Source organism: Leishmania mexicana, chromosome 25 (genome assembly GCF_000234665.1).
Source record: "Leishmania mexicana MHOM/GT/2001/U1103 complete genome, chromosome 25".
NCBI lineage: Eukaryota > Euglenozoa > Kinetoplastea > Trypanosomatida > Trypanosomatidae > Leishmania > Leishmania mexicana.
In genome coordinates this window covers 859,272-883,937 of record NC_018329.1, presented here as the reverse complement: position 1 = coordinate 883,937, position 24,666 = coordinate 859,272, and the positions used below count along the sequence as shown (strand labels likewise).

The following is a 24,666-nucleotide window of genomic DNA, read 5'->3' as shown; positions in this document are numbered from 1 at the left end:
CAAGGTGCTCGAGGTCATGCTTGAAGGCCAAGGGTGGACGGCGACAAAACAAAAAAAGAAACGTGTTGCACTACTTTCCAGACTCGATGGCAAATTCGACAAGTGTGGTGGTGCGACGTCTGTACGGAATATCATACACCGCAACAGCATCGCCCTCAGCTACAACATATGCCGTGCGTGGGTCTCCGCGCACCCATCTTACCTTCCGCACCCTTGCAATGCCCGCCAGCGTCGTCGGCACTTGTGACGCCACCCATTCCTTCATTTTCTGTGTAGCATTCGCTTCGATGGCGCTGACGCTGATGCCCTGCTTAAGCGCCCATTCAGCCGCCTTGGCGACCTTGAACTCGTTCTTGAAGTAGTAGTGGATGAAGTAAGGAATCGCCGGCATAGAATAGTGCATCAGTACCGAGCTCCATATCCAGGTCTGTTTGGAGGACGCGGGTCGGAGCACCTGCAGCGACCGTGGCTCTTTGTCCGATACGTAGCGCAGTGGACGCTTCATGCACACTTCTTTCACCCTAGCAGCATGTTTTTGCAATTGCCGTCCGACAAAAAGGTCCTCGTACTGCATGAGCAAACTGACATAATGGCTGTGATAACTGACGGTGTACGGCATCGTTAATAGCATCAGCAAACGTTGGTTGGGGACATCGAATGGGTTCAGTGCAGCCTTGATGAGACGACGGTCTAGTGCATAGCCAGGACCGTGGCCAAATACAACCTTGTGATTGTCGAACCACCACCACACCCGATACAGGCATTCCTCCGTGTCGTCGATGCCCAGCGTCGGTGGGATAACCCCATTGTATGGAATGGTCGCCGTCAAGTTGCGCGGTTTCCGCCACCCACCGCGCACATGCCGCAGGTCGCTCAAGTACTGTGGCACCTTCAGGTACATGTCGTCATCGCCCTTCATGATGTACGGCACGTCTGGGAACGCAGCGTACGCGTAGTTCAGCCATATGACGACCTTTTGAGACATGCCTACCTCTGTCGGGATACCCCACGAAATCCGCATACCCATTTTCTTTTTCGTGGTCGGCTTGCGGTCCGTCAAAAAGTCCAGCCATAGCGAGTTGCGATAGTGCAGCGCCTCCTGCCACAGTGCAGCAGACACGTGGCACACATACTGCGCCGCTGCTGTGAAGGCAGGTGTCACGGGCAGCGACAACTGGGCTGAAAGAGTCGCGAGTGACGAAGTCCCGTCCACACGACGTGATGTAGTCACCACGGAGGACCGTACACCAGCGCAGGGTGACTTCCACGCCGCGTCATCGCTTCTTGGGATGCCGCGCCACCCATCACGCAGCACCACGCGACGCTGCACGTACGTGGGGGCATTGTTGACGTCCCCACTCTCTACAGCCCGGCGCTGTGCAGTCGCGGCAGCGTACTCGCTCACTGTTGGGGCCAGCTGCACCATGTCCACGGTCGAATGCGTTGCGTCCTCAGAAGGACGCTCCGCAGCAGCAAACACGTAGAGCTGCAGCAGCGCGCCCGTAAAATTGTTCTCGGTGCGCGCAACCTCTCGGTACGTCAACCACGTTGCGCGCTGCGCGTCCCGAAGCGGGTAGCGCATCGGCTGGTCCGTTGAAGGTATGCCCATCACGATCAAGTGTCGCGGTCGCTCACCTGTGCTCCTCCACTGCGACGCGTGGACGAAGCGGCGCTGCTGTGCGTACGACCGGGTCACCCATTGCCACAGCGGCAGTTCCGCTGCAACATCCACGTCGTCCGTCACGCTCGCCATCGCAAACAGCATCGGCCCCATGAGGCCCAGCGGTGCAGATGCAGTCGCGAACACGGAAAGCCTTTCCCGCCTCTGATTTCCCGTCTCGTCAGTCGATGTCTCCGGATCCGCAGCGGCCGCGGAAGCGTACGTGACACTGTCGAAGCACATTGCGCAGTTCTCGTCGATCACGCGCAGCGTCCACGACGGCAGCTGATCACGGTCCAGCCGCACCAGAGAGTCAGCCCTAGCGGCAGCGAGACCACGCTGTTTGGTCGTCAACCGCGTCATCGCACTCTCGTGCCGCACCACGACCGAAAACGGCGATGGAAACTGAGATAGACGGGCCTCCTCCTTCGACAACCGCATCGACGCTTTCTGTTGTGAGCCGACATTGGTCGTGAATTCGCTGATGGACCAGTGAACCATGACTATGAAGACAAGTGAGACGGCTAGTGCCACCAAACGACGGTGTTGAGTGTGTGAATGAAGACCTTGTGCAGTTAATTGGCGAGGATGCCCGCTAAACCTGAGCGGGGGGTTCTTTGCGGCCCCATTCGACAAGTCATCCCTTTTCGACAATGATCCAGTGCTCCTCTCATCACCGCTCGGTGTTCGAGTCGAATCCACCTCCAGCTTGCCGCGTGAGCGCGAGTGACACCCTTGTCCGCTCTCCGCAGCGCTGCTCAGCCCGCAGTGCCTCTGAGAGGAGGAGAGCAGCTGAAGAGGGTCGAGGCGGTCCGTGTCCCTGGGAGCCAACGCCGCTGGCACGCTGTTCTCCTCTTGCATGATGGTGCACTTCACGCGCAGTGCCGTGGCGGCGGAAGGAGACCTAAGGTGTGCAGGTGGTCACCAAAGTGGCACGAGGACACTCTTGGCCGTGTACAGCGAAGCAGCAGGGCCACGGATAGAGACGCGGGGGGATCAAGGGCAGTCGAAGAGAATTACACGATAACACCGGACAGCGGTGCAGAAGAGTTGTGAGCGTGTCGGTGCAACTGTAAAGGGTGCGCCAGTCCACGGAGGTGTCCCCCTCCACTTGCGTGTGTCTGTGCGTGGGTGTGCGTGGGGTGCGTGGGTGGGTGGATGTATGGAGAAATGGGCGGAGTATGAGGAAAGGCAGATAAGGACAGGCGGAGTGGATTGAGGGAAGGTGGCCACCGTGGGATGGTGGACGGACCCGCGAAGCGGACGGGTCGAAGTGACAGTGGAAGATGCCCCTGCGTCGAGCAACACCGGAGCGGCGCTATGGGAATGGGGAGGTTGTTAGCCTCTTTGGTCGTGCAGGCGGCGGCTGCACAAAAAAGGGTCTGAGTTTCGCTTCCCCGAGACGAAAGCGGGCAAGTCTTTCCTGTGCAAGGATGCGCGCGGCAGTTACTCCACTGCACCTTTCGTTGGCATTCACCGCGGTTCGATGAAAAGTCCCCAGCGTCTAGCAGAAGAGGGAGAGCCTGCACGTCTCGATGCCCCCTCCCCCTCTACACGAGAAGAGGCAGAGGAGTAGACACACGCGCAGGAGAGGAAAGCAAAAGTGGCAGAGGTGCAGGAGAAGAGGGCGGCGCGCGTTGGACGGGTGCACGGTTGTCGGGGAGTGAGATCGAGCCTGTACCCGGATGGTGTACCGCTTGAGGCACAGGCAGAGTACGTGGCGTGCGGTGTGCAGGCAGTGCCGAAAACGCAAAAGAGAGCAGCGCCGTGCCACGACACGCTGTGCACTACAGCAAAGTACAAAACAGCCGGCAGCGTCGACCACCAAAGAAGCGCAAAGGCCAAACCAACAAGGCCATCGAACATGGGCTGCTGAGCCCCGCCCCACCGGTCGGGCACAGGCACCGGGAAAGGAAAAGGAAGCAGGGCATGGCGAGCTTGATTTCATCCGCATCCCAATCTGCCACGCACACGCGCGCATGCGGGTGAGGGAGCAACAGAAGGAAGTCTACCGTGGGAAGTCGAGATGGGGAGACCGCCACAGGCGTCTGAGGCCGAAGAAGCGGGAAAAGGCGGTCGCAGGCGCGCCTTTCTCAGAGCTCGTACTTTTTCCTTGATTCGCGCCGCTGGCCGTACTGATGCACTCTCTTCCCCACTGGCCCGAATCTCGGTAAAAAGCGCCCATCGACTCCCGGCATCTGCCTCGTGAAGGTGAGCAGTGGATGCACGATCCCACGTGTCCTCTGCATTTGGGGTGCCTCCGTCTGCGCGCTCGTGCGTGTCATGTGTGTGAACAGAGAACATAGGGAGACGAAGAGATGCGCAAAGAGTGAAAGGTAGCGCATGGTGCTGTGGCGTAGAGAATAAGCGAGCAAGCGGCGGAGGAGTGACACTGTCGAAGTGGCGACCCGGCATCCCGCGTGATGACTTCCGGTGTCCGCGGGCGTTGAGGGAGGCAGGGAGGCAGGGAGGGGGCGGGGTTGCACGCAGCCTCCATAGACACGGACGCCGAGAGCGTGCTTCAGATACGGCAGCGCACGGACTCTCTTCAGGTATGCAGTGGGGTTGGTGTGTTCTGCTTTCTTTCTGTACTGTGCCCAGCGAACAGCGAGGGCTGAGGGAGAGGGCGTCAGCACGAGACAGAAGTCATAGTGGGGAGAAGGGAAGTCAAAAACCAAGGAGACAAAAGAAATGTCGGCACGAACAAAAAAGGTGTATCTATGAGTGTGCAACGGCTCTGCGAGCGCTTACGCGTAGCCGTACAGGATGTGGCCCTTCTTGCGCAGCGCATTCACAACATCAGACGCCGTCACGGTCTTCTTGCGGGCGTACTCGGTGTAGGCCGTGCTGCAGCGCACAATGTCCTCCACGTAGGCCTTCAGCACGCGGCGCACCTCTTCGTAGATGTCGCTCGAGATGCGCTTCACGCCACCGCGGCGCGCCATGCGGCGGACACAGCCGCGTGTAATGCCGCGGATGTTGTCGCGCAGCACCTTCTTCTGGCGCTTCTGGCTGCCCTTGGCATCAGCGGAGCGCTTACCCTTGGCCATGGTTGATATGTGAAGGGAGGAGGGGTGGGGGGAAAGGAGATGAGAAGAGGAGCGCGGCGTGCGGAGTAGATCGCGGATTCTTGTGTGTGTGTGTGCACGGGTGCGTTTGGGTGGGGAGACGAGTGGATGCGTGAGCGACAAGAAATGAGTTGGCCGCGTGTTGAGGAAGTAGTGCGAAGAGAGAGCAAGGGATGTGGAGTCAGACGAGCAGGAGAAAGGGTGTGGGGCTGTGGAACGGGGCACACCTGAGGTAGCGAAGAAAGAGGCAACACAACACGGAATCGACGCAGGGGAAGGCAGAGAAGGCGACGCATGCATGTCCCTTTTTTTTTGCACGACTCCCCTCCCCTACCGTGTTGGGCTACTGTGTGTACGTGTGAAGGGTAGTCGGATGGCAGGCTCGGCGCTAGCGGAAGCGTCCCACCATGCAGCATGCCGCAAAGCTGCCTGACCCTGTGATGTGCTTAAGTAACCATGTTGGCACCACACACATACACACATACACCCAGGGTCAGTCATGTAGAGGATCAACGGTGCGAGGCGAAGCGGATGTGCGAGAGGATTGGAGGATCCCATCCCGGCGATGGCGGAGGGATGGGCACATGCAGTGCGTAGGATGGGTGTGGAAAGGAAACCAAGTAGAGCGCGCGAAACGGAAAGAGAGCTGGAGGAGGAGGAGACACTGGTGTTGCGTTGTGGGTGTTGCTCCTCGTCCCCAACCGCGCTCTCCTCGTGGGTATAGGTTTTCGTTCTCCTTATTCTTTTTCGTTGGGAGGGGGCCGCGGTGTGCGCATGTGCGGAGGACAGTCACGCGCGTGTGTTAGGCGAGCTGTGTGTGCGCGATCACCTCATCGTGATGCCGCCGGCGATACGTCTCATGTCATTTTGCGCAAGCACGCCGGCCTCCCGTTGAAGGCAGTTGACGGAGGCCGCAGCCAGGGTCAACCGGAACGCCTCCACCGGGGTTGTGCCGTGAATGTACTCGGCGAGAAAAACGGTACCGGCCGTGTCGCTGGCCCCGCTCTTGGATATACGCAGAGCGAGGGCCATCAGTGACGGCCAGCACACGCACTGCCCACATTTGCATAGCGTGCTCGAATGCGCTTTCCGGTGTTGACTGACCCGTGGGCTTGGTCAGCGCCCTCATGTTCACCTTTAGGATCGAGCGGACGCCTGGCACCTTCAGCGAAGCCCCGATCCCCTTGCCGGCGCCGATGAGAGCAGGCTTCTGCGCCGCCGCCGCCATCTCCGTCCAGCGGGTGTAGAGGTCGGGGCTGTTGCCGTCTGGGAAGCTGCCCATGATCGTCATGCCACCCGCATGCTCGAGTGCCTAGAGGAGTGTTGGGTTCATTTCCTTTGCAGCATCTTCCGGTACAGCCGCCGCGGTCTCGATCAGCTCCGTCATCGTGCTGTCCTGGGTGTCGAGGCAGGTGATGAAGATTTGGGTCTCTGCCGGTGCGGTGACAGGATGAACCGCGATGCCCTCCTGATGGAACACGTCGATCACGCGCTCACCTGCCTTGCCGCCGACAAGCGTGTGCAATGGGGTCCTGCAGAAGTGCGGACTTTCCTTGTAGCACGCAGAGACACGGCAAACGTTGGTGTCCTTGCCACTCGTGTAGCTGTGCACCGTTGCAGCGCGGTTCACGTCATGGACGCGAAGCTCATCAAAGGCGAGCGACTTTTGAAATGCCGGGTGGGGTCCGACCACCGCGATCAATGGTGAGCCCGTTGGTCGTACGGGGAATAGCGGAGCGTGTGCGTGAGGGTGACGTCCTTCTGAGAGACATCATGTGATGTGGCAGAGAACGAGAAGATGGGGGATGTTAGACCGAAGAATAGAAAGATAAGGGGAGCAACGCGACGCAGGGGAACACACGCGTACGGCGGCGGTACGTGGCACGAAAACAGCTTGCGTCTGCGCACACGTGCATGAGGGGAGGGGGTGTGAAACCTTTCATGAACGCTGCCTCGCTACAAGCCCACGTGCCACAAGACGCACATAAATACAGCCTAGGACTGAGCTGGAGGAGGACGGCGGTGCCGGCACGCACGTAGTGGTGGATATCGTAAGGGATCCTTCACCCCTCCGCCCCGCGCGTCCTCGTGAAGGAGACCGCATGATAAAGGAAAGAGCACGCACGGATGCAAAGCAACTCGCTGACGTCCGTGTTTCGCTTTTTCACACGTCTATATTTTTCGCTTCTCACATGGAGGAATATCAGGCCAGGAAGAAAGGGGTGCCTATGGGAGGGCAGAGTCCAGCTACCTCTGCGGGCGCAATGTACGTGGCCCCTCCAACGAGGCTGCCCAGTAGTAAGGTGAGGGGCAGACGGGTGTGTTCTGTCCCACCGTCGCCACCCCCCCGTCTCGCTGTCCCTGTGCGGGTAGAAGAGTCGTAAGCGGAGCAACGAAACAAACCGTGGCGCAACGGAAGAGAAATCGGTGACGCGGGAAAGCAGTGCAGCAACTGCCGCTGAGCCCCCCACCACCACCTCCCTGCCCGGCGAGGCAACGATTCACTTCGCACCTTTCCCGTCTGGGCTGAGCACGGTGTGCGCCTCATTCACCGCACAGAGAGGTTGCGCATGGTATTTGAGGTACTCGATGGCGTTCTGGTCGCCCGCCTTTTGCAGGTACGGCATGGTGCTTGTCACCACCTTGGCGTGGTATCGGTCTACCCAGGCGCGCTCCGTCTCTGTGAGGAGGCTCACGTCGATGAGGTCGCGGCACAGGGGCGCCATCGTGAGGTGCGACATGGTGTAGAAGCCGGTCGCGCTGTACTTGGTCCGACACTCGACCACCTCTTCGAGGTTCTCAATGCGGATGCCGTAGTGCCCGTCCTTGTAGTAGCCAGGCTCGTTCGACACGATGCAGTGCAGCTCCATGTTCGCCTCCGTAGCAACTGGGCGAATGCCGATTCCGTGGGGGCCCTCGTGCACGTTGAGGAAGGATCCCACGCCATGCCCAGTGCCGTGGGCGTAGTCCAGTCCCACGCCCCAGAGCGCCATACGCGCCAGAGTGTCGAGACGGGCACCGCCTGTGCCCTTGGGAAAAACGATACTGTTGAGTGCGATGTGCCCTTTGAGCACAAGCGTGTAGGCCTCGCGCTGCTCATCACACGGTGCTGAGAAGCAGATAGTGCGCGTCACATCGGTGGTACCGTCCCAGTAGTGCGCACCACTGTCGATTAAGTACAGCTGGTCCGCGCGAATGGTGGCAGAGCCCGTCTCGGGGGGGGGGGCAGTAGTGGCACATTGCACCGTTAGGGCCGATGGACGAGATGGAGCCAAAACTGAGCTGCACAAAGTATTCCCCCTGCGCGCGGAACTCCTCCGAGCTTCGTGGCCGCGTCGTACTCGTTCAGGTCCGTCGCACCCCTGTTCACGACCTGGTCGTGCAGCCAGGCGAGGTAGCGCGTCAGTGCAGCACCGTCGCGTACGTGGCAGTCGCGGAAGCCCTTGAGCTCGACCTCATTCTTGACCCCCTTCAACTTCTGCGCGGGGCCGCAAACGACGCGCACTGCCTTGGTGCCGACATCCTTCAAGATGCGAAAGACGGCCTCGCTCGTCTGGCGCTCGTCGACGAGGGCCTTGCGACCCTGTGGTAGCTGCTTGAGATCCGCCTCGAACTGCTCGTACGGGTAGAAGTCGATGTGATCCTCGCACGCCTGGCGCACTGCACCTGTGACCTTGTCTGGGTTCACGTAGAGGCGCACTTTTTCGTGGTGCCCGTCAATGACAGCGTACGCGTAGAAGACGGGGTTGTAGTCCACGTCGCCGCCGCGCAGATTCGTGAACCACGCGATCTCATCCAGCGCGGACAGAATGATCAGGTCGCAGTCCTTCTTCTCCATCTCTGCGAGAATCGCGGCGCGCCGCTCCTGGCAGGTGGCACCGCAGAACTCAGCGGGGCGCACGTACAGTTTTTCCACGTTCGTCTCCGGCGGCATCATGTCCTGGACGATGTTCGCCACCGGACACAGATTGATCTTCTTGCTCAGCCGCTCCCACTCCGCCACGGTGGCGACGTACGGGCTCATGCCAACAACTGCTTTGGAGCCGAGATTGACGGCAATCCACTCGTCGAGCGACGGGACCTCTGGCTTTCCTTGCTTCATGAGTTCAAACTCGGGGTACTTCTCCTCCTCTGCGGCCAACCAGTAGCGTCCGTCCGTCCACAGGAGCGCCTTCTCCATCGTGATCAAGGCGGTACCGGCGCTGCCGTGGAAGTGAGAGACGAATGCGTGGCTCTGCAGGTGCGTCGCCACATACTCGCTGTTGTGCGTGTCGCTACTAGGGACGATGAGTGCGGTCACGGTGGCCTCCTTCATCTTCTCACGCACCGCGTGCAGCACTGCAGCACCGGAAACTGTCACTGCCGTTGTTTTGTGGTGAGATGTAAAGCAGGGTGTGCACCGCGTGAGAAGCGTTCGCTTCGGAGTTGAAAACGAGGCGGGCAGACAGACAGAGTTGGGCAGTAGTGTGACACGATAATGCCGCTGTACACAGGCAAGACCATAAAAAAGATACGGTAAAAAAAAACGGGATCGGAAAGGATGGAAAGAAAACGGCGACTGACCGAACAGGGAGATGGGTGTGTCGGTGGTGCACAGATGCACAGAGGCGTCGGTGCTGGTTGTGTCTCTGATGCTTTTTCACCAGAGAGGAGGAGAGCTGATGTGGAAAGAAGATAAAAAGTGCTGCGTGAATAGTATGCGCAGCCGGAGGCCCTCGATGGAGAAACCATGCGGAAAAGGGGGGTGTCGAAGGTGTGCAAGAACCGAGTAGGCAGGCGGTGAGGCACCTATACTTCGCACTCGGTGCAGCGCCGCCTTCCTCAAGCTTCTCGTAGCATTAGGGAGAGGAGTAAGAGCGGGGCGTACCGGGAGAAGATGCGCTACCAAAATTAAAAGTTGAGTAGCAGCACCCCCACGCTGAAGCCCCCGTTTTGCGTTGCTGTTTTCTCAGTTGCGCTGTAGTGATTACGACAATAAAAAGTGCGCCTTTTGCAGCATGCCATGCAAAATGAAGCGCCTCGAGCTGTGTGTGAGGGATGCAGCGAGGGCTGTAAAAAAGAGAGCCCTTCTCGTGAGGCAAAGATCAAGGATGTCTCATGCGGTATGCCCTCCTCTACACCCCAAGTCGTCAACGTCTGCCTTGTCCTCGGATGAACTGCTTCAGTGGCCCATCCTCGCACACCAATACATGCGTGCGCGGGACCACGAGGCGGGTTGCACGACAATACACATAGAGGTAAAAGGGAGATGCTGAAAGTGGATGTCGGGACACTGCCGCACGCTGGCCTCGAGAGAGCGGTAGACCCCTTCCCCATCCCCCTCCTTGGCTGCCGTCGGTGCCTACAGGCCCATCTTTGCTGGGTCCTTGCCTGCCTTCTCGATCAGCTCTCGCTTGTAGTCTTGAAAGAGCTGATGAATATGGCGGGTCTCGCCTATGACGAAGAGTGCCAAAAGAAACCAGAGATACGCCAACACGAGCAGCTGGCACTTGTTGCTCCAGTTGTTCAGTTTATTGATGGTGGCCGCGTCTCCAATGGAGGCGGTCACCGTGTCGGCCACGGCGAATCCAAGACCCTGCAACGTGTTGACCACATCGGGCACATAGGCAGGCGGCAGCACAAACACCATCGATTGCTTGTCCTCTTTAGGATGCACAACATACCGCTCGCCGACGATGTTAACGGTGCGCCGTGAGACCCAGGGGTGGTGCGAGTCGCGGAAGTGATTTGTCGTCATTAGGATGGTGCTCATCGGCGTCTTGAAGGGCTGCTCCTTCTTGATAAAGGCACGCCGGCTGAGGTTCACGTCAACACAGTCCGGCAGTCCCATGGGGTGAAAGTAGGCGTACTCGGGGAATTTGCCTTTGCGAAGCAGCGAGCGGCACAGGAAGACGTAAAACGGATTGTAGATGTCGTTGCTGACGTACATGATGTGTTCCTTCACGTAGGGTTGGTACACCCAGTCCGTCAAGTAAGCTTCTGTGGCGTAGCGCGGAGTGGGCACGATGGTGATGCGCTGGCGACGGAACGGATGATCAATCTTCAGTATACGCACTACCTGGTCTGCACCTTCGTTGAAGAGGACATCCTTGAGACGCCACATCTTTTTGCTGAGGAGCTCCGCCATGGCAGGTTAGAGCGCTTGCTCGCCCTAGATGTGAAGCAGCCACCTCCGAAGACAGAGAAAGAGGCGCACGCGCTCACTCGATCACCGTTGGCACTAATGTAGACGGTGGTGGTGCGTCTAGGGAGGGAGGCAACGCAAGTGCCGTGCGCGCACCCACAGACACACATGCATACACGCAGCAGTTATGCAGAGAAGCATCGATGGCAAGCGATCACGACAGGGGGAGGGGGAGGAGATAGGGCAGTAGTTGCGAGAATAAAAGAGGGGACGGGCGAGGTAGTGCAATGTCTTTGCTTGTCTCTCGACCTCCGCGGCGGGGAGAATGAGAGAGATGGCCCTGATACATTTGATACGGCGCACCAAGTGGTTGGGATAGCCCCTTGAGTGAGGCCCGGTTCTGACCACGACGGAGGTGCCAGCGGGGTGCCGGCAGTGCGTGGCATCAGTGAGAACCAAAGAAATCAACGGAGCACCAGTCTTTGCACTCCAGAGATGTACCTACGCGTCGCACCCCTGCCTCAGCCTACAGCGATGGCACCACCGGCATATGTTGCTCTTCAGGCGGTCAGAGTGAGCAGAGGTATTCCACTTTCTCTGTCTCACTCTACGTTGGCACGCGCGTTTGAAGGCGTGACGCGTGTCTTCATGTTTGTTTGGGGTCTTTCGGTCGCCAGAGAGAGAGCCAACGAAGGTGCGGACAGTGAAACAAGGGGTCCGGCGGGAGAGAAAGAGAGAGACGTCGGCAGAAGACATGTGAGGCAACGCACCGCTAAGTGAAGCAAGAAAACGAACTCGAAAGCAAAAAGCGATGAACAGGGAAGAAATCCGTTTGGCATGTGTCGATGGCGATGCCCTTGAGGGCCTTTTTTTTCCTTCTACGAAATCAAGTGTGTATGATCGCGCGTACGCTTGTGCGTCGGTGTCCACCCGCGTGGGTCTCCGTGTAGGTGAGCTGGCGGAGGTGGAGACCTTTCCTCAACCCGCAGTATCAAGCCATGCGCGCGCAAAGGCAGGCCACCATGAAAAAAGAACATGTAGAAGGCGGTGTCACACAAGCACACAGACGCGTAGACACATATAGACACAGAGACCATGATAGAGGAGGAGGTAGAAAAGGGGTGGCAAGCGCGTCAAGGAAATAAATAAACAGCACAGCAATAGGGAAGGAGACAGCAAGAGAGGGAGAGAGGTCAGAGATCAGAGAGGCATACACACAATGACAAGCAAACAGAGAGACACCCCTACGCCCATATATATATAGTCAATGAGAAGTGGAGGACGCATCTGAGAAGAGCAGTGCACGTGCATCCTTAGAGTTTATTTCACGTCCCAACGTGCTGGTAATGCTGTCTCCTCTTCGTTTGCGTGGGTGTTTGTGCTCCCACCACCATCCCCGTCACCACCACCATCCCTCTCCACGTCCTTCCCCCACACGTCAAGCATATGAGAGAGAGAGACTTTCGACGCGCACTTGAGAGGCGGCAAAAGCGAAAACAAGAAAAACGTTGGTGTAAGAGAAGCATCAAAGGGAAAGTGGGAGAGCACAGCGGCGTGCGTGAAAACGCGCTGCGACACGCACCAAAGGTGTCTCGGTCGTCATCGTCACGATAGTCATAAAATTCTTGAAGCGAACATCCACAGCGTATGATGTGGGTGTCAAGAAAAAAAAACGTACGTGCTTCGTGGTATCGCGACGCATCGCCTAGAACGGGAGTGGGATGACGTGGTGCTGCACCAAGAAGTCGTAGATGCAACCTGAGCGCACCAAGTCGAGCCCAGAGGAAACCCGCACGTCGTAGGTGGTGATGGAGCCGGTGTGAGACTTGTCCACCATCTCCTGCTTTACGCGCAGGAAGAGTGCCGGTGGAATGTGGCTCTCACTGCACAAAGTGGCCTCCTCGGCGGAGAGTGCGAGAAAGCCGCGCATGTTGCGCACGTCAAGGAGGCCACCGAACTTCATCTCCACCTGTTGCTCCACCACAGAGACCTCCTGAGGGCGTTCACCTTCCATATGCTGCTCCAATTGCTTCTCAGTCACCGTCTTGATCCCCAGAAGACGCCGCAGTCCCACCATCCACGCCTCGCAGTCCGTGTCAGAGTAGCAAACCACCTCGAGTGACTTACCGCCACGCAGCAGCAGTGCGAATGCACGGTAATTGTTGAGGCCGATGTTCGCAGGCGTGATGGTCTGCGTTACGTCATTGCGGTATGTGCCGCTGTCCGTGACAGCCTCCGCGCGCGCTTTGGCGAGCTGGCTCTCGGAACTGAAGGACACGAAGGATTCGGTGTACACGCCGAGTACCACCTTGCGGATGTCGCGCAGCCAGATCGTCACTGGCGGTTTGCGTCGGTTGATCGGGGCACCCTGGCCATCAAGATCGCATGAGTGGATGCGACATCCATCATCAGAGATGAAGTAGAAGCGGCAGCGCACGTGGTTCTTGCTCGACACCTTCATCATCTTCACGCCGTTGCGCAGGTACGTGAGCACCTGCTCGACCAGCGAGGTGAGGTGCTGGTCCTTCCTCGCGGCATCCTGCATGTTCTCCTTCTTCTTTGCGTGCGCCACCTCGACCACGCGGTTGCGGTACGCCATGAGGCCCTTCTCTAGCTTCTCCTTACGCGCCTTCTCCTCATCAATCTTCATCAGGTACGTCTTTTTCTCCTGCAGGAAGACCTCATCAAACTGGCGGCGAATGGTCTCCGTCTCCTCCGGGTTGACAGGGACGTCCTCAAGCGAGATGAGCTTTGGCAGGTATTCCTCAATGGTCTTGATGTCCTCAATCACAGCCTTCTCTGACGCCTCCTCCTTCACCGAAACTGTCTCGCCGTTCTGCTTGCGCTCATCAGCCATAGTGCGGAGCTGCACCAGCACCTGCTGGTTGACTTCCTTGATCTGCTTAATCCATTGCTCACGTTGGTGGCGCCGCTCAGTCAGGAGCGTCTTGCGCATCGCCTCCACGTTGCCGCGCTCGCGCAGGATGGCCTCGCGGCATTTGGTCTTGTCCAGCTTTGCCAAATCCAGCTGCTTTTGCTTGTTCAGGATGGCCGCCTGGCGCGCGCCCAGCTCCTCCTCCAGCTGATTTGTCTCTTCACGGAGGCGAGACACAATGTCTTCCTCGCTGTCCTTCTTGCGCCGGATCTTTTCGAGTGTTTGCTCGTACTCGCGCGTCATGTTGTCACGTTCGATCTGGAGAGACTCGTTTTCACGCTTCTTGGTCTGAAGCATCTTTTCGAGAGACGCCAGGGTGACGCCGCTTCTCGCCTCCTGGTCCTTGATGGTCTTCTTGGCCTCCTCCATGGCCTTCTCCTGGATCATCGCGAGCTGCTTCTCGTGTGCCTCGTTGCGTTTCTGCTGGATGGCGTTGATGCGCTTCAACTCCTCCTCCTTGATGTTCGCGATAGGCTTTGCGGACTCGTAGATGCACGGCTTGTACTCGTACACCGTGCGCGCCACCACCAGCTCATCGCGCAGCTCATTGATGTCCTGATCGAGGCGCCACTTCTCCACTGGCAAGTCGCGCAGCATGGAGCCAATGCCGGAGGAGCCCAGTGTGTTGCAGATGCGCCGTATCATGGAAAGGTTGTGAAAACTCTCCTCCGCCCACTCGCCGTTCGTCCAGCAGTGAATCAGCATGACAGTGTTTGTCGGCCCGTTCAGGGCGCCGTTGGGGTTGCCCTTCTCGGCATTGTAGCAGCGGCGCATCAACTGACTCAGCTTCGACTTGCCAAAGGGAATGCGCAGGCGGCTGCACTTGATGCTCGACACAATGCCCACTGCAGACAACAGGATACGGTTTGTCTTCTCAAACAACTCCTGCTGGGAAGAATCGAGGCCGCACAGCACCGGCCGCTCCGAGTCGCCGAGAGCCACAAACGTCATCGAGTTGGCGTCGTCGTAGTTGTTGTAGTTCTCCTCCGATTCGTAGCGGCACAGCTGCAGCATGATCGTATCGCCCTTGTACGGTGGAAGCGTCTGGAGCTCGGGGGTGGGCTGCTTTTCTAGCAGCACGGTCTCAAACTGCTTCTGGTAGTTCTCCATGATCTTGGAGAAGACGCCTCGCACATCAGATTCATTCTTAACCTTGGCGCGCTCAACCATACGCACACGTGGGCCTTCCTTCACCGACTCGACAATCACGCCGAGTTCGTTTTCTGCCGAGATAAGATCCACAAGGTGTTCGTCCTGGCCAAAAATGTAGCACGAAAGGGTGAAGATGCCCTGGCCGTTGCTTACTGCATCGGAGATGACGCGCATCGCGTAGCCCTCCTCGCCTTTGTGGCCGTACATGAGTTGACGCTTCGGGGTAGAGCGGACGCCGTAGCTGAACATGACCAGGTTCTGACGGTTCTTCACAAAGTCGGAGGCAGCAGAGGACAACATCTTTTTCTGGATTGCAGCCGCGTTCGGCTGCTCCATCACATGCTCTACCGAAAAGTTCGCGTCATTCGCGGGGAAGTTAGCCCCCTTCAGGGATGGGGGGCATGTGAAGGAGACTCCGTTTGGGGAGGAGCGCAGCGCCACCGGATGATCCGAGGGCGACTTCAGGTCGTGAAGGCACACTGCGATCTTCGCTTCCAGGCTCATGGTGTATGGAAAGAAAAAGATCACAGGAGAGAGAGAGATGTACGTCCCTGAGGGGGAGGGCGTCGACACACAATGAAGCGTCAGAAAAAGAGGAGGAAATTATAACGTTCCCTAGCGGTAAGAAAGAGGCTTCTGCAGCGTGGCGGGTGGTAATGTGCGGTATGGCGCCAAGTCATAGAACCAGACAGAGTGGAAGAGAGAGAAGATAGGATAGACACATCGGAAGTGGAGTCCAGTGTATCGGTGAAGCTAGCATCTGCCAAAGAACGATGGCGGGACGTATACGCACCAGCGGTGCTGCGGCGTCGCTATCCCACGGCAACACGACACCGTGACTGGTGTAACAATGGAAGAGAGGAATAGAGAAGGGAAGCACCAGCAGCGGCAACATCATCCACGACACAGAAAGAGAGAGATAATCTGTTGGCCAGACATCCCCTCTCCTGCGTTTTTTGTAGGAGAGGAGACAGAGCGTGGAAGGTGGGCACGAGGTGAAGAGCGGAGTGGGGGGCAGGTGGGGGGTGCGACCGTGAAGGAGCGAAGGAGAACAAGAGAAACGAGTCCGTGTGCCCACCATAGTCACACCAGCACCAGCAGAAGCAGCACCTAAACTCTCCATCTTGCCGTCATAGGCATAGACAACGAAAGAAGGCAAAGAAACAAAGACGAAGCCACGTGGCAGAGGGAAGCCGCAGCTAGAAGAGCACCTGAGGGCTCCACTTCGTGAGGTGGCGAAACACCCCACGAGCAAAGACGCAGACGAGGACGGTCACTACGGGGTACATCCAATGGCGATTGAACCCGAGCACCGTGAAGGCGCATCCTAGCCACAGAACGTACACAAAATCGACCATAGGGAGCATCGACGGTGGAATGGCCCAGATGAGAAATAGGACGTAGCTCAGCTTTGCGTAGGAGGCCAAGGCTGCCTCCACGAACCACAGGCGTTCTCTGTGGCCGTAGCTGCGGTAGAAGAAGCGGCCGAGCCACGTGGCGATAGAGGCAACAAGCGCATTTTCTGTGAAGGTAAAGATGAAGAGGTGGAAAATTGCTGATGGGTAGTTCATCAGCGGCAGGAAGGCGCTCTGAATTATGCGCACGAGCTGCAGCGATCGCACCTGGCGCTCTGGGGTATAGAGGGAACTGTTCTCGAGGTCATCCGTGAAGAGGGGAATGGCCTTAAGCACGGTGAGGCTGTGCACCACGACCGCCTCCACCACGCAGCAGAGCATGAAGATGACGAGCTTTGTGTAATAGTCAGTCTGGTTGAAGAGAACATGCGCCCACGCCCGGTGGCGCAGAAGAACCACATCGATCCAAATCTGTACATCACCGAATTCGTAGCAGATGTCGCATATGTGCCCGCACTCCCCGCACCGCTCCACTGTTTCGGTGTCCGGCTTGATGATGCGCGGAACACCGTGTCCGCACTCGATGCACACCGGCATCTCCGGAGGAGCCTCACGCACCGAAAGAGAAAGAAGAGGAGAATAGGCGCCACCAATGAAGTGAAACGTGGCGAAACAGCCCGAAGGCACATGGATAGAGAGAGGGAGAAGGGCCTCTGCCGAGAGGCTTCTACACACTTCTAGCACATCCACGACGCGTGAGTGTGTTACGAACAGCACACAGAGAGGAACATTTAAAACAGAAAATAGAGCAAAGGGACGTCGGTGAAGAGAAAGAAGGAGAGAAAATGAGTTGAAGAGGACCTCAGAGTGCGCGCGCGACAGAGTGTGTAAACAGTGAAACGAACACACGCCAGCACGCATATTCGGTGTAGCCAAGCTTTCCCTCTCTCAGCGCGCCATTCTACCAAGAAGTCGTGCTATATAAGCATACGACGACAGTTCACCCACCTCTGTTGCACGACGGCTGCGTCACGGAGCGGGGTCAAGCAACACAGCCTGGCATCCTTCAGTCCAGTGCAAAGCCACTGTATGCAGTGCAGGCGAGGCCCAGGATTATGCTCAGCATCACGTCAACGCAGCAGACGCAGAGAAGCAGTAGGCGGGTATGTTTGTTTGTGGAATCTTCGACACAATTCGTAGTGAGCCGGTGCAAACGCGGTCATGACCACAACGCTCTCTGGCACGGCACCAGCGCAGAGATGGCCGCTGGATACTGAGACCTCGCCAGCCGTGCCCGAGGGCAGGTCGGAGACCTTCGGCTTCTCCACAAAGAGCGTGGGGCACTGGACCCTGATACCAGCCTGTGGCGGCCGGCATCATCAGGGAGGTGTACTCACACACAGAACAAAATAGGGGTACTGCGGCCACAACCACGATGGCGACGTCTGCCTCGCCGTCACCTCATCTCCGCGCACTGACGCTCATGACCAGTGCGCGTCAACTCCATTTGTGGCTTTGCATGTTCCTCGTTGATGTCTGAGTGGAGTGACTGCGGGATCGACCGACACAGCACCAGAGAACACCAGCCAGAGTAAACGCGAGAAGATGCTCAACGGTATAACAAGATATGCGGTAAGTGAAAAGGAAGAACAATGCGGAAACGAGCGCGAAAACGTTCCGGCTACGGCGCGCCCGTGTCCCCGCTCGCGTCGCGTCTTCTCGAAGGAGAGAGCATACCTGCGGTGTATATGAACATGCGAGATTGGCATGGCGCTAAAAAGAATAGAGGGCAGACTTAGCCGGCAGTGGAAAACGGTAGCACCGACACAGTTGCTCCGTCATTCATGCTCGCTGTCTTCAGCTCCCACGTCACCCGCGTACTCTCCCTTTTCGACTCACCGGCTCACATCCACACGCGAAGAAGTATTCTCTCGTCCGCTGTGCTAAACAGAACGCCACGACCGCGCGATATAAAATGTAAGGAGAAGCCACAAGAAACAAAGAAAACAGTTCTACAGAACACACACTGAGTTGTGCAGACACGCACGCACACGCCCCGCGCAGGAGAGACACCCACGTGCACACGTAGGTAGTGGTGGAGAGCAAGCAGAGCGTGCTAAGTAAAAAGAGGAGGAGAAGCGAGGGAAGGGAAGGAAAGAGAGAGTCGGGGTGCGTTCGATTCCGATGAAGAAGTCCTCACCGCCGCTCCAGCGTACGCCGCCACGCCAAGAACAGTGCGATATCGGAGGGACTGAGAGCACATGGAAACGTGTCCGTTTCGCTGCCGTACAGCGCGAGGTCAACGCCGCACCCCCGGGCCTGCCACGGGGCCCCTCCCCTCCCCTCGCATCGCGTGGCGCGCAGCAGCCGTGGGCACACGCGCTACAGCAGTGCGGCGTCCCGGTCATCTCAGCGCGGCCCCGCCTCAAAGGCAACGCACCCGCCCGCATCCCAGGTCGCCTCGCAGCCGCTCCAGCCATGCTGGTGGCCACGTGGTGCATATAGCCCTCGCGAGGCGGCTCAGGCGCCACGCACCACTAAGCAGCGAGGGCCGAGTGGGATACGCTCCAGCCACGTCGACACACGCTGCCCATCATATGGATGGCACACGTGCGCGCACCGCTGCAGGTCGCTCCGGTGCAACGCCGTCCACGACCAGGCCGCCGACATGCGTAGCGCGGAGTCGCTCCGACTCCCCAGCGTCGTAGGCGCCTGGCCCTGTCACCACGAGAAGCGGTTGTGCATTGGCGGGAATAGGGGAGGGCAGGGGCTGCCCTGACTTCGCCACACACGGAGCGGGGAAGGGGTGCACGTGGAGGGGCCCTGAGACACGACGCACGGAAGCGTGTGTCCCCCCCCCTCGCCTTCAGTGAGGGGAGGGGTTGGGAGAAGAGAAAGAAAAAAGCAAAAAGGGGTTTCAAAAGGCGTGCGCACCAGAGGAGCAGTCCGTCCTTTGCTGCCCTCGTGTGTATAGGTGTATGTGTATAGGTGTATGCGTGTGTCACTCGTTCGCCCTCGCAGTCTCTCTGCCCCCTCCCTTCACGCCCTCACTCCATCCAACCAAACAAACGCGCACAGGCAGTCACGCAAGCACCTCAACCACACGTGCATCAACGGAGAGAAATGCGGTGCGTCATCTCACTGCCGCTGCGCCTGCCATTGTACAGACGCGAGGTGTAGGTTTCGGGAGGAATGCGGTGCGGCACATTTGTGGGCTCCCTGTGACAATATGGCGTTGAAACTCCGGAGAGGAGATGGGGAACAGATCAGGCTGCACACGGTAGTCACACAAACGGCATTTGTAAAAGCAGACGAGCTTGCGTGTGCGTGTGTGTCGGTCACCTCTTCTTCTTGTCTCATCCGCTGCAGCTGATGAGGAGCCACAAGAGATAAACGGCGAAGGACACGTGCGCTCATGTGTGCGCGTGTGTTGGTGCGCCGCAGTGTGCGTGGCGCTCAACCGTTCCGCGGTGATCAATGACGCAGCGAGGGTGAGTGCTACGTCTCACCTTCGTCAGCGTACGCCACACCGAGAGAGACGTTCTCGCGCACAACGCGCGCGGGGATGACGATGCTATCCAGCTTCGTGATCTTTGATGTGTCTTCGCGGACGACGACACCACCAAATTCGTCGTCAGTCATCCAGCCACAGAAAATGGGGAAGTACTTGCCTTCAAATTTCTTCAAGAAGAAACGCTTCTGATAGACGACGGCGGAGGCGAAAAAGGTGCCGGCCGAGCACTCATTGGTGCGGTCTATCGACTGGCTCTGTAGCGCAGAGCAGGAGGCGGCCAGCGACCTGTTGGAGAAGAGCTGCGACGAGCTCTCACTGAGCATCCCTTGAGGAGCCGCGTTCAGCTCCGACGCGTCGGTCACAGGGTCAAACATCATGATGTTCTGCCCAGCTCGACCGTTAATGGGCTTGGAGATGTAGTGGTGGGAGATGATGTCTTTTGTGGGCACAAAGTCCGCCGCGAGGATGTGCTCGTGGTCAGGAGCCAGAGCGTGCATAAAGGGGAGAATCGCCTTGCTCCCTGTCACAGCTTTCCAGAGCGGCTCGATGACGCAAATGTTGTTGTTGAGGAGAATGTCAGAGAGCGTCGGACCGCTTATCGAGTCTGTTGCACTGCGCTGGCGGTGATATTGTCTCAACACCGTGTCCCACGACCACGTCTTCCACACCATAAGAACCTCGTCGCCGTCACTGTCAACTATGATAGGGTAGTCGCATGGCACGGAGAGCGGGGCGGCGTTGGCAGGAGCGCCGTCGCGGTAACGGAAGTCGATGAGCTTCACGCAAAGCTTCGTGTGGAAACCGGCTTTCTCTGCAAAGTTCATCATGCACATGGCGGTGTAGCGCTCCTCGTCGTCGTCGTCAATCATGAAGTGGATCAGCTTGTGCTTGGGGCACACCTTCTCGTTTGACATCAGGCGCGCAAAGTGTGACAAGCACTTGGCCCCCAAGAAGGAGCCGGTCGACATCCCCTGCGACACGCCGTAGTAGATGGCCATCTTCTCTTGGGTGTTGCAGCACTCCAGCAGCGCGCCAGAGGAGTCGCAGTTGTACTCCAGCATCGCCACCTTGTTGCCGTCGTAGCCGAAGTCAAAGCGGCCACACATTGGCGGCATCATCTCCCAGGAGCGACGCAGCAGCGGATGAATCTCTGGGGGTACCCCAAAGTAGTGCTCCAAGAGATACGCCGAGTCCGCATCGTCGAGGACCTTGGCTGTGGCAGCCATGGCGATGCGGTGCAGCGAGTGAGCCGCACGCCCGAGCCGGCACCAGATGTCATAGTCGAGAAAGTAAAAAGCGCTGGGCACGTCACACTCCTCCGCCCTCGCATCGTCGCCGACGTTGCCGCCAATCGCAAGGGAGCGCTTCAGATAAAAGTCGCACCGCTCCTCTGGTTGCAGCCACGGCAACTCCACGTGTTTGGGGAAGGGCTGGCGCACAATGCAGCCCGGTCCGGTGACAATGCGGAACTTGTCGGCCAGATCACCATCGCAAAAGTCGTAGTAGGGGCAGTGCAGCGTCACCCACCCCAGCACCGGGTCGTTGTCTACAAGCTCTACTGTGCCTGCGCTGCTGCGCTGCATTAGAATCTCCCGGCTGTACAGCATGCCCTGCGCCCACCGCTCAAAGCCCTGGTTCTGCTCCGCTACCCGCACCGCCTCCGGCAGCACCTCCGTCACAATCGCGACGTGGCCAAACGGTGTCTCCTCGCTCTGACCCCAAACGATGATATCCGACATCGCCGGCGCCGGGCCGTGTGATCTGTTGGGGGTCCGCGTGAACTCCACCGGTGTGCCATCCTGCACGTGCACGAACGGCGTCTCTGCGCTCCACATGTCCGCGGCGATCGGCATGAGCGCCGTCCACACAGCCTTGCGGGATGCGAGGTAGCGGCGTGCAAACTCAACGCACTGCCATTTGACACCAAGCTTCGCGTACGGCACAGTTACCGGCGCCTTGCGGTCGAAGGAGCAGAGCGCCTGATAGGAAGGCGTCACAGACTGGAGGTTGCTGAAGTGGAACTCGTTCCCGTTGGATATGACGGGCAGGCCATCTGGGGTGACACCGATGACCTGATCAAAGGGCACCAGCTCAGTGCCGCGGTGGTGCGTGTGGTAGTGGTGATCGTGTGGCAGAGGAAACATGAGCGTCTTTCGTAGCCGGCGGTGAATCTCAGAGTGGAGCAGGTTGCCATCACGGCAGAAGAACTCGCGCGCCGCAGGGCCGGTGGAGGTACCGAGGAAGGCAGCAGGTCAAATGGAGAAGCGCAGAATTGTTGTAGTGCCGCTGAGGAGGCAGACGATTCAGACGTGAAGATGGGGAGCGCCCAAACGAGGCAGCAGCGCTCACAAAGAGACCACTGCAGCACACCATCGGTGCCGCCTGCGTGCGTCCGTTCGTGCGTGAGGAGCGTATGTGTGTATGGGCGTGTGTGTCAACGAGCGGCGCAAGCGAAGGAAACATCACCGGAAAGAGAAGACAAATGAAAATGAGGGCACACCAGCACACCCCGTGGGAGGGCACGGTGAAGGGGGTGGGGTGTGCAGCGAGAAACAACGCAACAGAAAACGTGAGAAACGCAAGCAGAGTGCGCCCGAGCTTCTGCGCACAGCATGAAGAGAGCCAGGGAGAGGGTCAGCGAAAACTGTGGGCAGCAGCAGGAACACAGCCGTCGTCTCTGAAGGGAACAAAGAGTAGGCGTAGCCGCGAGAAGGAGAGAGGTGTAAAGTGTGGCTGTGAAAGTGCCGCAGAATATATACATATATACTGATGTAGGCGTGAGTGCGCGGACGTTCGGGGTGCATATATGCGCAAGCTCACGCGGGCTTGACGATCCACGCGCACACGTCGGCGTTGTGTGTGATCGAAGCCATCTGAGAGAATGAACTGCATCGTACGGGCTTCGTTCACACTGCAAGCGACTACCCACGTGCTGTGTGGCGTGTGCGGCGGACAAGAAACCGCAGAGCAAACGGGAGCGTAGGAAGTCACCCGACTTATCAGCTGATGTGTACGGCATGACGCCTGTCTTTTGCTAGTACAGTTGCTTTGTTACTTCTCCGAGAAAAGCCACCGTCATCTCACTCACGCACCTTCGTAGCGTCGCGAATCCCCCGGCTTCTACACGTCTCTTGGTGGGTCTGTCCGTGTGCGTGTGTGTTTTCGGCAACGGTCATCGTCAAACAACAATGCACCGCCACGTTTCCTCTCCCCTGCCCCTCCTAGGAGGAACCTCCGGCCCTGTACCGACGCGGAACGGGGACGAGGCGTTGTGCGAATGCGCAGCCGTGGACACATGCCACCGCGTCCGTATCGCCGAGGACACACCAGAGTGGCCACGACTTGAACACACTTAGACAGGGAGGAAGATGGACCCACGCATGCACACACAGAGACGCCAACCACCTTCCCAGAGATGAGTGAGGTAGAAGACGTCACCGGCGAAAGACCAAGACCTCAGGATGCGAAGAATCAAGCACAGAGACATGAGAGAAGGTGTTGGATGACTTCAATGACTCAGGAGACAGAGAAGAGAGAATAGAGGTGGGGATCCCCAGACTGCGGCAGTAGGCAGCAGAAGGTAAGAAGGGAACAGTCCACCGGAGCGAGTGGCGGATGAAAGACATATAATGAAACATATTTGTATGCGCAGATGGGAAGAAAGACTCATGCCATGCCACGCCATGCCCCCCCTCCTCTCTGCCAGGCACACGGACACACACGTTAGAAGGGCAGAAATGAAATGAAGTTAGACAGAGGGAAAGAAGAGAGACAAGGAAACCGAACAGAGGATGAGACAGATGGGGGGAGCAGCGCACGCACAACTGTTAATCTTTGGACTTTTTTGCGACTGTGTGTGTGTGCGTGTGTGCTTGGGGGGAGGGGGGGCTGTGGAATGGATGTGGCGGAAATGGTACTCTCCTTTTGGCAGTGAAAGGAGAGGGATGGGAAAGGGGGAGGGGGAGGGGGAGCAGAGACGGTGCAGCAACTAGAGTGCAATACGCCGCCAGTGATTGTCCTCCAGGGGTGTCTCTCCCGTCCGCCCACTCCTTCCCCACCTTCGTCCAATTCCTTTCAAACAGAATCTCTCTCGTCTATCGGCTACTCGCTCAGAACGATTTCACGGTAGAACAGGTAACCGCCAACGGTGAAGTACACAGATATGCACATAATCAGGAGCGCGCCAGCAAGGTCAGTCAAGCGGTCCGTGGTGTCCTTGGAGTAGATAACAGCCGCATTCCCGACGCACTTCTCGATCCAGAAACCGTCTTTCGGCTTGTCGGTGGCCTTGACCTGATCCGCCTTCATGGCTTCTGCTATCTTTGAGGCTTATGATACGGATGGCGTACTGCAGGAATGCCCCGACTTCTTGATCGAGAACGCGCGTGTGCGTAAGAGCGGTATTCTCCGCCCCTTTTTTCGTCTAGTGCAGTGGACAGACAAGTCGCTAAGCAGGCAGAGAGAAGGCAGCGGAGAGTGCGGGATGGGGAACGCTCAGTAAGAAAGGCAAAACACCCAAATCCAGCGGGGAAAGACGCAGCCTGGCGAAGGTGAAATAACGACTGTAAGAGTTGCAGAAAGCAGAGACCAGAGAGAGGAGGGGGAAGGTAGGTAGCGACGCTAAACATACTTGTGAAGCCGCAGTTTAGCGCAATCATTCATTGTTGCGTGGGTGTTTATGCGTGTAATGCACAGGGCCGAATGTATCGGTAAATGGGAGAGCCCGCACACGGGTGTGCGTGTGCGCGGGTCGGGGGTGGTGGAAGGGTGAGAAGCACATGGAGAGAGACGAGGGTGTCACGCGCATCCAAAGAAAAGGAGAGAAGAAGGGGGAGTGCAGAAGGGGTAGCATAGAAAC

The 24,666-nt window shown here is 58.1% G+C and overlaps 7 protein-coding genes and 2 pseudogenes across 7 annotated transcripts, besides 2 other annotated features; all 9 read right to left on the bottom strand.

Moving 5' to 3' along the window:
- Nucleotides 1-70: 70 nt before the first annotated feature.
- Nucleotides 71-2,521, bottom strand: LMXM_25_2460 (phosphoglycan beta 1,3 galactosyltransferase 6; the record flags this gene model as incomplete). Its single annotated transcript, XM_003876255.1, has 1 exon — nt 71-2,521. One exon carries the CDS (start codon nt 2,519-2,521, stop codon nt 71-73), a length of 2,451 nt encoding a protein of 816 aa, XP_003876304.1.
- Nucleotides 2,522-4,407: 1,886 nt separating this feature from the next.
- Nucleotides 4,408-4,710, bottom strand: LMXM_25_2450 (histone H4; the record flags this gene model as incomplete). Its single annotated transcript, XM_003876254.1, has 1 exon — nt 4,408-4,710. The coding sequence occupies one exon, from the start codon at nt 4,708-4,710 to the stop codon at nt 4,408-4,410; it is 303 nt and encodes a 100-aa protein (XP_003876303.1).
- Nucleotides 4,711-5,553: 843 nt separating this feature from the next.
- Nucleotides 5,554-6,499, bottom strand: LMXM_25_2440 (annotated as a pseudogene).
- Nucleotides 5,554-6,499: a sequence feature.
- Nucleotides 6,500-7,229: 730 nt separating this feature from the next.
- Nucleotides 7,230-8,830, bottom strand: LMXM_25_2430 (annotated as a pseudogene).
- Nucleotides 7,230-8,830: a sequence feature.
- A 1,239-nt stretch (nt 8,831-10,069) lies between these two features.
- On the bottom strand, nt 10,070-10,855 carry LMXM_25_2420 (conserved hypothetical protein; the record flags this gene model as incomplete). The annotated part of the gene is made up of 1 exon (XM_003876253.1): nt 10,070-10,855. One exon carries the CDS (start codon nt 10,853-10,855, stop codon nt 10,070-10,072), a length of 786 nt encoding a protein of 261 aa, XP_003876302.1.
- A 1,702-nt stretch (nt 10,856-12,557) lies between these two features.
- On the bottom strand, nt 12,558-15,443 carry LMXM_25_2410 (conserved hypothetical protein; the record flags this gene model as incomplete). Its single annotated transcript, XM_003876252.1, has 1 exon — nt 12,558-15,443. The coding sequence occupies one exon, from the start codon at nt 15,441-15,443 to the stop codon at nt 12,558-12,560; it is 2,886 nt and encodes a 961-aa protein (XP_003876301.1).
- A 695-nt stretch (nt 15,444-16,138) lies between these two features.
- On the bottom strand, nt 16,139-16,891 carry LMXM_25_2400 (conserved hypothetical protein; the record flags this gene model as incomplete). Its single annotated transcript, XM_003876251.1, has 1 exon — nt 16,139-16,891. The coding sequence occupies one exon, from the start codon at nt 16,889-16,891 to the stop codon at nt 16,139-16,141; it is 753 nt and encodes a 250-aa protein (XP_003876300.1).
- A 2,901-nt stretch (nt 16,892-19,792) lies between these two features.
- On the bottom strand, nt 19,793-21,952 carry LMXM_25_2380 (putative glutathionylspermidine synthase; the record flags this gene model as incomplete). Its single annotated transcript, XM_003876250.1, has 1 exon — nt 19,793-21,952. The coding sequence occupies one exon, from the start codon at nt 21,950-21,952 to the stop codon at nt 19,793-19,795; it is 2,160 nt and encodes a 719-aa protein (XP_003876299.1).
- A 1,957-nt stretch (nt 21,953-23,909) lies between these two features.
- LMXM_25_2375 (hypothetical protein) lies at nt 23,910-24,116 on the bottom strand (the record flags this gene model as incomplete). The annotated part of the gene is made up of 1 exon (XM_003876249.1): nt 23,910-24,116. One exon carries the CDS (start codon nt 24,114-24,116, stop codon nt 23,910-23,912), a length of 207 nt encoding a protein of 68 aa, XP_003876298.1.
- Nucleotides 24,117-24,666: the final 550 nt, after the last annotated feature.